The sequence below is a fragment of the Plectropomus leopardus genome, chromosome 1 (assembly GCF_026936395.1).
Source record: "Plectropomus leopardus strain MGB_pleo_1.0 chromosome 1, ASM2693639v1, whole genome shotgun sequence".
NCBI classification, from domain to species: Eukaryota; Metazoa; Chordata; class Actinopteri; order Perciformes; family Serranidae; genus Plectropomus; species Plectropomus leopardus.
The window spans coordinates 32,807,908-32,820,226 of NC_142176.1; the positions used below are offsets into that span (position 1 = coordinate 32,807,908).

The 12,319-nt window shown below is 42.2% G+C and overlaps 1 protein-coding gene across 1 annotated transcript in view; it reads right to left on the reverse strand.

Moving 5' to 3' along the window:
* Positions 1-12,319, reverse strand: part of fto (FTO alpha-ketoglutarate dependent dioxygenase) — a 135,330-nt gene that overhangs the window by 90,702 nt on the left and 32,309 nt on the right. Inside the window, exons 5-7 of the mRNA XM_042487948.2 lie at positions 9,704-9,783; positions 8,715-8,858; positions 1,289-1,408 (exon numbers count right to left, since the gene is read on the reverse strand). Of these exons, the coding sequence (XP_042343882.2) occupies positions 1,289-1,408; positions 8,715-8,858; positions 9,704-9,783 (344 nt within the window). The remainder of the gene's footprint in view (positions 1-1,288; positions 1,409-8,714; positions 8,859-9,703; positions 9,784-12,319) is intronic.

The window sequence follows — 12,319 nt, forward strand, 5'->3', positions numbered from 1 at the left end:
GAGCAGCGTCGGCAGCAGCAGTACTGTTCTCCTCCAGCCCCTGTCTTTATCCCCGCCTGAGCATTAGATGTGATTACTGCTCAGCACTCGACACTGACAGAGACAGAGAGCTCGCAGAGACAGCAGGAGAGGGTGAGAGACATAAAGAAACACAGGGTGAGAGAAGGAGAGAGAGGGAGCACTGAGGAAAAGAGGAGCACAGCTCTTTCACTCCCTCTGCTGCTGCTACAGTGATACAAGAGTGCCCCCTGCTGCTTCTGCTGTCTGGGTGTTAAACACACACGTACTTACATGAACACACACACTCTTTGAAATCTAGCTATGAGAGACGGACCGCGTAGAACCTGCGGGGAGGGAGAGAAAGCGAGACCAAGCATGTATCTGTGTGTGTTTGTGTGTTGGTGTGTGCGGCACATATGCACTGTACAGAGCTGTGACTAAGGTGACTTAATTATGAGTCTGACATTACTAAGTGATTTCTTTACAGTGGTGTCTAACTAATAGCTGCGTGCCCACGTTCCTCTCTAATAAAACTTCTGTGAGGCTACAATTAAACACATGACACATCCTTAATAATGCAGCGCGGTGAGAAGTTAGACAATCTATCATGTAATTTTAAACACACCCTCCCTTGTGAGAAGCATTATTGGGCAGCAGATCACTTGTGTAGTTTGTGTAAGAAGCACGAGCAGAGGCATGTTGAGCGTTTAGAAAGGTGTAAACCCTTATTATGAAATGACAGAGTGCCTACATGGAGCTGCGCATATTGTGGGGTAATAGTAAAAAAAAAAAGTATCATTATTATTTTTAGTTCTTATTCTATTTTATTTTACTTATTTTTCTTTTATCTCATTCTTATATTTATATTTAGTATTATTGTTATATTAATTATTATTATTATTATTATTATTAACTTTTTAGAATATTATCTGGGTAATATTTTTGATAGTTAATCTTTTTATTTGCAATATATTTCATATTGCCTTCATAAATGTGGCTTTATATATTCTCACATGAAATAGGTTTTGTATATTAAAAAAGTAATGCCTATGTTTTTGTTCTCAACAGGAATGGCATCACTGTAATGCCTTGGACTGAGAATAGTCTGTCTGTATACCTGAGCTAAAAGAAATAGTTTTCAGCCTGCAAATTAAAATGAATATACATGTGATTCAACCACAGAGGGATTAGTTAAGTGATGTAAGTGACACTGTATTCAGTAAATGCAGGTGGAGAGACCAAACATTGAGGCTACCATGTGACCAGCAGTGCTTCTGAGCAGCCTTACCATCGTTTCCATGAGCTTCCAGTCCTGCTCCAGCTGCTCCATTGGTCTGGTCCACCAGCTGCAGAAGCGGGTGTAGCGATGGCCCTGAAACCAGTACTGCCGCAGCCACTCGAACTCCACCTACAGACACACACACATGCAAACAGAATTTTAAAAAAGCTGGTTCAGACAGACAACCGATGCTACAATAGGTTTATCTAATCAAAATAAAAGGAGGGAAAAAATTAACTGTCACCCTCCTTAGTAAAGATGATATAACAACACATTTTATTTAATGTAGAGGAAAAACAATTTAAAACATTACTGAAATTATTATAATTATTGAATGAAACACACATGCATTTGGTAATATATATTGTCATAAACATCAACAAAGAAATTTCTTTTTAGCTTGAATTTAAATCAATTAATATAAAACTTAATTACTTCAGAGTTAGTTTTTTTAATGGTCTGTCAACTTGACCAATTGTTAAGTAATATAATAGATTATATTATATATATATATATATATATATATATATATATATATATATATATATATATATATATATATATATAGTATCACATTCTAATTTTGCAAGCAGAAGCTGTCAGACATTTTAATAAAATATGTCAGTGTTGTGTCAGTGCAACGTCATACCTAAATACAGAATACAGGCATTTTACTGTCTATGTAAATTTCTATCAAAATTGCTTTGAATTTTATACTTTTTATAAATCCAGCTTTCATAAATAATTTTGAAATGTCACATTTTCCCTGCCAGTAATTAAAATTAAATAAATATCACTGTGAAAATGTTCTTACTGCCATGAACTGTTGAAAATTAATTAAAAAAAATATATCAACATTTTAAAGAACATTTGACAATTTTCATGAGGTCTCTGAAAGGAGCAGCGCAGTAAAGACACACACACACACAAAACTGTCCTAACAAACACTGGTCATCTCTGTGAGTACAATCACACCCTCACCAAACATGGAAACACCCGGACAAACAGAACCACAGAACATCACACACAAATACGAACACATCTGTTCACACACACACACACACACACACACACACACACACACACACACACACACACACACACACACACACACACACACACATGCACCTTCCAGTCAGCACACCTGAAAACTCCGCCCTCCTCCTCCTTTCCTCATTCTCCTCCCTCCTTCCCCTCCTCTTCCACTCCCTCACTCCGTCTGGAGATGACAGTCGCGGCTGCCGAGCCGCTCCCCTCTCCTCCGCTGGGAGTGTTTTTGTTTCCTGCTCTTTTGAAGTGCTGATTTAATCCTCGCAAGGATGCTTCATGTAGCCAGGTGTAGCCTATCTATTTCTAAGTGTGTCTTTCCGTGTGCTTGTGTGTTGAATGTGCTGCACTGTGTTGGCGCTCTTGCGTGGATCTGTCTACATACGTGTGTGAGCAGCTTTGTTAACGTCTGTGCATACAATTTCCGATGTGAGCGTGTGTGTCAAAGATTGCCCCAAATGCTGCCAACGTAAACGCGAAATGCTGTGAGCTGCCCTCCCCCAAAATGTCCTACAAAGCATCATCCACCAAAACAATGCACGCTCCGTTTCGTTTTGACGCCGACAACTGTACAACACAAAAAGAAGTTGCATGCAAAGGAGCCACATATCAAATGAGACAGAGAGAGCTATTGTTCCTTTCCTAAAAACTATTTTGTTTATTGTTCTTCTAGCAGAGCATTAGCCAATGTATACAGCAGAGCTGTGAACTCAGTCGTAACAAGGTTTAAGCGGGTGAGTTCTACCCAAAATGTCTCTACTGAAATAGGAAGTATTATTCTGTAAACTAGTCATCCAATTTCGTCCAACCCCGTCTCTTACCAATTATGCTCGTACGCAACAAATGAACACTTGCTGATAAGTTTCAGACAACAATGAAACATACTGCTTCTTGTTTTTGAGGTCTTGGTTAAGTACTGAAAAGTCAATGCTGTCAGTGACAGAAACATGAGATGGGTCCATAGACTGTACAAATAATGAATGTAGCTACAATGACATCGCCCATGGGTTTGTAGACTCATGTATTGAAGCCTCAAGTTTAGCATTTCGGCTGTTTCCACCTTGGCTTTTGGAGCCAGAAGTGACCATATTTAGATGAGAGGCTGGAGCTGAGGAGGAGTGAGGGGTGGATCTGACCCATAGATTGCAGTGACGCTTCACAGTTAGCCTGTCACTCAAGCATCCCTGTCCTTAAATATGTGAAGACCTTAATAAAGCATTAATGGATGAGTAACAAAAAATGTAAAACTCCTACAGTTGGCATGGATGTTGAAATTAGCTATAGAGACCAAATTGTTTTTGTACCAGGCTGTAAACAAGTTTATTTGTGCTGAAAGGTTGGGCATTTAACTCTTTGGAAATTTACTTTGTTTTGAAGCCAGCCATAAGTGGCCATTAGAGGGAATGCAGCTTTTGGGACTTTCACATCGGCTTCCTTTTTCAACCTTGGAGGTTGCCGCTTGGGTGGGACATGAAACCAGGTCTCTACTGACGATGTCATCTGCGAATCATGGCATCCACCCTCATTACATCCCAGCAATAGCTTTCCAGCAAACAAAGGCCAGGTGGCATGAAGTTCTATCCCAAAATATATTATCCAATGTAATTTAATTATGTGTGTGAGTGTAATTTCTGGGAGAAAGCTTTGTCTCTTCTTTATAAACTGCAAGTCTACCTTCAACCTTTGAGGCCAGTATACTTCATCTGAACTGCTTGTTGGATGGCTTTGGAACTTTTGGAACTGGAGGCTGAAGTGAATGTGCCAAAAAAACGCACTATACTGCAGTTTTGAAGTCAGATCAAGTCCCCAATATCCAGATTTTTGATTATAGACGTACAATGAAAAAATAATTTTGTGGTGCAATTTTCAAGTGGTCCTTGGTTTGTATTATGACACCACCTTCACCTATCGTCCTGCAGCCCAAGCAAGTTAAAACAAAGGGTAAGACTGATTTGCACAAACAACTTGACTGAGGTCTGCCTCGGGTAGAAGCTGTGCACAGAGTCATCCTGCCATTTACTTCCAAAAGGCTCTGATCACAGCGGGGATGACATGCAAGGACTGGGGCATGTCAGGGAGAATACACAGCCAGTGGCACTGCTCAGCAGCCTCTCAGTCACTCCATACAACCCACCCTTCAAAGAAATGTCATCCTTTATGGTCCCCTCAACACTCTAAATCCACTCCCCCTTCGATCACTACAGCTCAAACACACAACAAAGCCGCCGAGCGCCGATATCGGACGTCCTTTTCTCTCTGTCAGTCCCTCCTTCCATCTCTCTGATTGTCTGCCTGTCCTTTAGTGTGAAGAAACCAACCTGTGTCTCCACTTTGAGCTGACATGGCTGCCTGTCCCCCACTGCGCAGGCCAGTGGCAGCCACAAAGCAGGCCATCTAAGCTACTGAGGAGTGCTGGCTATGTGGCATTTGGAGTCCAGCTGCCCAGCTGAGAGTTACCAAGAGGGGAACTCGGACTAAATGCCACCTATCCAGGCAGACAGATCGAAAGTGTGTGTGAAAGAGAGAGTGGTTGTTAGGGCTAGTTTTTCTCTGAGACAATGTGGGGGAGCGAGAGGGGAGCTAGTGGCTCCCCTGCGGCACTTGCTGTCATCTCTCCAGGTGATGGACACACTAACTACACATTAGCCCCACATTAGTCGACCAGCCGCCCACCGTGGCAACTCTGGAGTTAAAGCCAAGTAGCCCCCTTTTTTCCCAATTTAATGAGGCATGTTTTTTTTTTTTTTTTTTTTTTTTTGTTTTTTTTTTTCTACACCTTCACGGTATTCCCTGAGCGGGTCCAATCAATTTCCGGGCCATGGCCCTGAGGTGGGAGCTGATGAGAGTGGGATCGATCCCACTCTGCCGTCCTCTGTTTACCTTTCTTGGCCTCCTCACACATCAGCCAGCAGAACTGGTCCCTCCAGCTCACTGTGAGCAACCAGGCACGCAATTTACACTTATCACGAACTTGCCAGAGTGGTCATACACAAGATAGGTTATACTGTACATGCACACACTGCCGTATACATTTCCACTGCTTTCGATATCTATTATTTTCTGTCTCAGGCCACAAATGTAGCCAAAAGAGGTCTTCCTTTCTTAGCTAACACTGGAGGAGAGCTCCTTCATATTTATGGGACTGATGTCATTTTATTAGAGTTAAATCAATAAACTAAGACTTTAAAAAAGAACAGGAACCTTTGGCTACTCAACAGAGCTCTACAGAGCTCAGAAAGGGTGAAACACATTCGGTTTTAGAACATTTCATTCCTTGTGATCTTCACAGACATTAGAAGTCCCACAAAATAAACCACTGAATAAACCATAAAAATGTCTCACATTAATTAAAAACAGTGTTAAAGGGTAAGACAAACAAGCGCAAACTACATACCGCACAGATCTGCTGGGTAAAATGTGTTTGTAAGAGGTGATTTATAAGATTACAATGATATTGCTGGCACAAAGCCCTAAGGAAAGGTGTTTCAAAGACCTGGGAGCCTGGGGAGACATTTTGGCCTGAAAACAGGACATTGGAAGGTCACACACACCTGCCTCCACACACTTTACTTCCTTCCAGAGCATGTGGGAAAACCTTGTCCCTCCCTTCAATATTTACTGAGGGAGGGGGGGACTAGCATCATTAGAGGGGGTCCCTGAGGGCACTCTGTCACACACCCACCTGGGAAGTGACACAGTGGCTTTAAATGAGACAAGACGTTTGCATCTGGGATTAGCATTTCAAAGCCAAACATGCACACGGAGGCTGTGTGGCGATGCTATGTTAGACTACCCCCTCACCACCTAAGACAGGAGGAAAGATTAAAAAGAGACAGAGAGAGGGGCCGCGCTTAACAAACAGGTGGGAACTTCGGTTTTCTTCATTTCTGTCTCTGTCTCCCATCAACCCCTGCTTCAACTCAACATCCCATCCCATCCCTAAACACTCATACTCAGATGGCAGACGCTCTGCTTCATCATCGTCAGACCCGCCCTCGTCTTCTGACAAGTGTCAACCTCCATGCCCCCCCCCTCCCCATTGCACCACATTGCACAATACATCCGTGGCGCGTCAAGCTGGAGCTAGCTTACTGTTTAGCACTTTTTAAAGAAAGGCCCATAAGGCACTGCTCAGGTCAGGCTGCCTGCGCGTCTCAGGCTTGTTCGCTCCTCGGTCGTCCATGTCAAACACGACCTGCGCAATATGCACCCGCCAAGCACCAAAGTGGGCCGCCATCATAAATAACTCCACCAACAATACATCATTTAAGTGGGTGTTCTGCTCTCGTGGGCAACTCCAAACAAATGGCCACATCTATCATTGTGAGTGCCAGGTAGGGTACGACTGAGCCCCCGAGAGCACCCCCCCCTTACTTAAACATTCCCACATACATATAAGCACACCTGCTCTTTTATAAATAGCATCCTGTTTTCCTAAATAAACCCTCTTTGCCCTCCTGGTGGGGGCCTATGCTTGGTAATCCTGTGGCGCTATGCGGAAAAACTAGCAGGTGTTGCTAGCTCAACTAGCACGGCGCTCCTCCTGACACAGACAGCCCCTATTGTTTGGCAGTGCTGAATAATTAATATTGTCTACAACCTTTAAACAACCTTACGTCAGACTCATCTGTCATAGCGTCCCGCTGAGGGGTCTGGGTGCTAGCGTCGACTAGGATGTGCGCTTTGAGCCAAGGGATGTGAAGGGGGAGAGGTGAAGTGCTATATTAACTGTTGGCCTGCGGCAAGCTAGCACAGGGGGCTGGTGGCTCCGCAGGCGGCCCCTTGCGTTCCTCGTCTTTGACCTCGCTCTGTCTCTCAATACCTCAGCCAACATCACTCCTTGTGTGTGAAAAGGGGTGAGCGAGGGGAGCGGGGCATGACTCCATCTTTAGATAACATATGGAGAGGCTATTGCCTCACGATCCATCACAGGCCAGGACAAATGAGAACAACCTGGATTTCATATTGGAGGCATTTCCCTGAGTAGAAACAAGCAGGTAAGGAGGTAGAAAGCTGGCAAGCTCCCATTCTGCTGTTTACAGAGTTTTAACCTATCAAAGATCTGCCAGTCTGAAAAACCCATGATGCACAGGAAATGGAAAAGGCATATCAAACTAGGATTAAACAGTACCCTGCATGTTTCTGCAGATCAGTATCTTAGACTATGATATCCAGTACTGCATCATAGTTTCAATTACAAAATGCTGTTCATGCATTTGTTAAAATGCAGATTTTTTTTGCCATGTAGATTATTCTACAAGTCATTGATAATACTTGGTCCGGCAAACCCCTTAATGCCAAATATCAACCAAAAGGTATGTATTCAATATATGCAGTGTACGGTATGTATATCATGTAAATGGTAAATGGACCTGCACTTGTACGGCCCTATTCTAGTCATTTTTGACCACTCAAAAGTGTTTTCACACAGCCAGTCGTATATACGCACACATCTACACTGGTGGCCGAGGCCACCATACAAGGTGCCACCAGCTACTCAGTTCTTTGACTGTTTAAATGCACTCACACACTGATAGACTGCCATCAGGAGCAGTTTGGGGTTCAGTATCTTGGCAAACGACACTTTGACATATTGAGTGGAGAAGCCGGAGATCGTAGCACCAACCTTCGTATTACAGGATAACCCGCTCTACCTCTTAGCCACAGTCACCCCAATATTTGGTAATATACAGTATTGTTTTTTTAACATTTACATGTTAACATTTGTTTAAAATTTTACATAGTTATTACCCTTCTATATATTTATCTTCATTGCAAGTGGTGGAGTCCACCATCGCAGCTCTGGTTGCAGCGGAAATGTACAGGTTTGTTCAAATTATTTGATATTTTTACATCACATGGCTGAATTCTCTATATTTCATAATATATTTCACTTCTGTGATCCTGTCCTGATGAAATCCTGTCATATTTGCAGACGGCTGTTAGACATCTTTAACCTCCTTAGAGTACCAGATGGTCGAGAATTCAGGCAGGTTCATGATCACAGAAAAATGTATTAAAACTTTCAAAGACTGGCATGCTATTGTGTAAACTTTATTGGCACATGTTCTGTTGTCCAATCTGGCAAACCTCACTCATCTGGTACTCCTAGCAGGCCAAAACAAACTTCAAATATTTCCAAATGCTGTGTGATTCAGGCCCACTGCATAAGAAGTAATAAGTTCACAACAGGTTTCTACAAGTTAAATATTAACACCGACACAGACTCACCAGTGCCAATATAAATAAATGCTAACAGTTACGCACAAACCCATGAAATCATGCCAAAACCACAGACAAATGTGTGTGCAATCATGCAAAACAGACACGTATCCAAACGTGCACACACACACATGCACATGCATGTGAACACACACCATGTCCCCACCTCATTATGAATGTCCTCACAGTGCTGTAGCGTTGTTGGCAGCAGGGTCAGCAGACTGTGGGAGCCCGTCTCTGGGTCAGTGTGCAGGTTGGACAGGGCCTCTTGACACCGTGACTGGATGTAGGTCAGGGTCCCACTGGAACACTGGTAGGACAGGGACAGAACCATCGTTGAACACATAGCTGCCACGCATGGTTTATCTTGTGAATCAAAAGACAAACTCAAACTTAAGTTAAAGACATTTTCAAAATATGTGTTTGAACATACTCTATTTAATCATCATACCCGACATGCCATTCATTTATCATTTTTACTTCTCAGTAAATGGTGTCAATGGATAATTCATTCCTGTTACCTGTAGAGCTATTCATCAGTCCAGATTGTTTTGGTGTGAGTTGCTAAGAGTTGGAGATATTGGCTGCAGAGATGTTTGTCTTCTCTTGAATATAATGGAACTTTCAGCTTGTCGTGCTGAAAGCACCAAAAAACAGCACATTTGAAAAACTCATCAGGAATGTCTCTTTCCAGAAATCATGACCCGGTTACTCAAGATAATCCACAGACCTTGTTGTGAGCAGTTTCATGTAGGAACTATTTTCTGCTACTGAACTACACCCACCAACCGTATCAATGACTAGATGAAAGCGTGCATCTACTGCAAGTTCACCTAGTGCCACTGATTTAGCTAACATTGTAGCTCCACAAGCCAAGGGCCATCCAGTTCCATTATTTTCAAGAGGAGGCAGACATCTCTATGGCCGATATTTCCAACATTCAGCAAGTCACACCAAAACAATCTAGACTGACAAACAGCATTACAGGCAAGGGAAAAAATGTTTTTTTTTATGTTTGCACCTTTCTTTTCACCAAAAAGACATGACAATACATCACTAAAAGAAAAAAAGTTATTATTTACCAGCCACAGTGTTGACGTTTATATAGTACATATATATATAGAGTGTAATTATTTAGGCCTGTTGGCCTCTCACCTCAGCCACTCTGTGTGTCGAGCTGAAGCGTGCAGTCTCTCCAGCTAGGACACAATGCTGGTGGGTACTGTTCAGGTCATCTGATGAAATCAGGGAAAAAAATATTTCAGAACATACTAACAATGCAACCAAAAATCATCAACAGAGGAGCCAAGACGAGTAAACAAAAGAACAGACCGGAAAAAAGAGAATTAGAAATAACTATTTAATAAAACACTGTAGCACACAAAAGGACAGCAGACAAATAAGAGTGAAGATTTCACATTTTGATCTTGTGTTTTTGATTAATTATAATAAATAATAAAACAGATCATGAAAAGAGAAGAACTGATTACAAAGGAAAAACAGATGAGAAGCAGGGCGTGTGGGAACATGACAACTAAATCATCTTGTACGCTCAGACAGATTGCGCCTCGTCCAGCACCGAATCAAATAGAATGAGCAGCATTGTACTATAATTTTAATTACCAAACAAAACCAGATCGCGCTCAATCTGTCAAGATGGAAGAGCCATACCAACAAACATTTGTCCAATATCACAGCGGCTTTACAAAGAGGCCTTACTGCTGTTTCCTGTGTATCCCTCCATGTGTTTCTTTGTGTGTATAGATGTTTCTCAGCTCTGCCATTATTTGCTTCATACCAATAATTAATTTAGCCATGACAGAGCTGTCATTCACAGCACATGTGCATATTTACACCCGCCTTGAGCAAGAGTACACTGGCTAATGCCTGTGATTTGAAAGTCAAACAGCCAAATGCTTTGGGAGGAAGATATTATTGTTTAGTGGGAGGAAAAAAAAGATGGTGACAAACAAAACAACTTGCCGGTGTTTTCTTCACCCTGATGAGATTGTGAGGGATTAGGTCTCTGGGCAGAATTACTCTGCGTCTTTAAAACTGTTTATATCCAATAACAAATTATCTCCATCAATCTGCTCTTTTCTTGGCGCGTCTGATGCGTCAGTGGGATCAGGAGGGAGTAGAGGCAAACTCGATAACTGTAATAAATATTTATCTTTCTTTCAACCCCTGCGCCTGCTGCCACTTGTCCTCCTTTTCCAGGAAGCAGGCTTTTAAATATATTGGGTCAACTCTTTTCTCCAGTCCCCCTGTGCATTGGGAGCTGGAAATCTGATTATTGAACAGGCCCGGTGTCAAGACTTGCATTGTTCTTTTTTAACCACTGAAATTCCATTTGGGTGGAAATGATGGTGATTCAATTTGCCTCCAGCAGCTCAGACATTAGCAGTTCAAAAGGGCCAGCCGGCGACAAATGGTGCTGAAAAGACATTATGGTGTCTGTGGTTATACAACGTTGTAGTTTTCTTTTAATACCACAAAACTATCTATCATATGGTGTATGTCACTAAAACACTGGTACAATATATTTGAACACATGGTTCAGTGGTGGCTGCCCTGTGTGTGCAAGTGTGTGCTTGAGGGGGGGTTCATGTCCTTTCTCCAACAAGCAGAAGACTGCGTGTGTTTTTGTGCGTATGAGTTGTGCAAATTTATAGGTACGTGCATATGTTTATGCATTGTGCCAAGTATTTAATTCAGGTAGGCCCAACAAAGCGACAGACAGCCAAGGACTGTGTGAGCTGCTATCGTTGTGCAGCAGTTGGCCTCTCAAGGGCGTACTCACCAAGTGGAGCATAAATCCCCACTGATCCGCGACAGTCAAGTCCCATTAGAATGGTCTGCACAACAGCCCATCACTCTATTATCATGGCTGGCCTGAAACTGACTGTTCTATTGTAAATCTTATCCAGCTAAAGGAGGTCGGCTTCAAGCCCTGTCAAGCCGAATATTAGGTACAGACATCGCTGCTCTCGGATGAAAACATAGCAGCTTCAAAGAGTCAACTTCAGGAATTCATTAAAACCTTCCTATTCTTTCGTTGTAAAACCAAAAAAGGTTCAGATTGACAAACAGTTTAAACATAATTTAGATACAGTAGGTATAGGTATAGGTGATCCAATATTCAGTTAAATAGATGGGTTAGATACATGGATATAAGCTTAGGTCCTACATGCACAGAGAGAGTTAAAGATTGTACAAGCAAAGTAGCTTTCTGTGTAACATGTTGGAAATAACACATTTTCCTGTTGTCATGCTGAATAGTGCAGTCACTTATATAATAGCATTTGTATGCAGCATTTGGGGTAGTATATTTTGGAGGACACCCTGTATGCTGCCTGTACAGCATCTGGACAGTCAATTCTTAAGTTATAGCAAAAACATGTTTTGTGAGGTCACACTAAAACCTTTGACCTCTAACCACCAATTTCTAATCAGTTCCTTTTTGAGTCCAAGTGGATGTTTTGGGGTTTATTTTGGGAAAAAAAAATCCTCAAGGCCTTTTGAGATTCTGCATTTATGAGAATGGAACAAACAGATGGATAGACCACCCAAAAACATAATAGCCAGATCCAGTCAGGGCTATCGCCAGTGTGGAGGCATCAAAAATGAACTAGTTCTCTTTGTGTTTTGGTTCAGGCTCTGCGTTTTTACCACAAACCTACTGCACAATTTCAAAAATCATGACCTGCAGGACAGAGAATTGACTCTGGAGATCACATCAGTTACATCCCCCTGACTTCAAACTCCGCT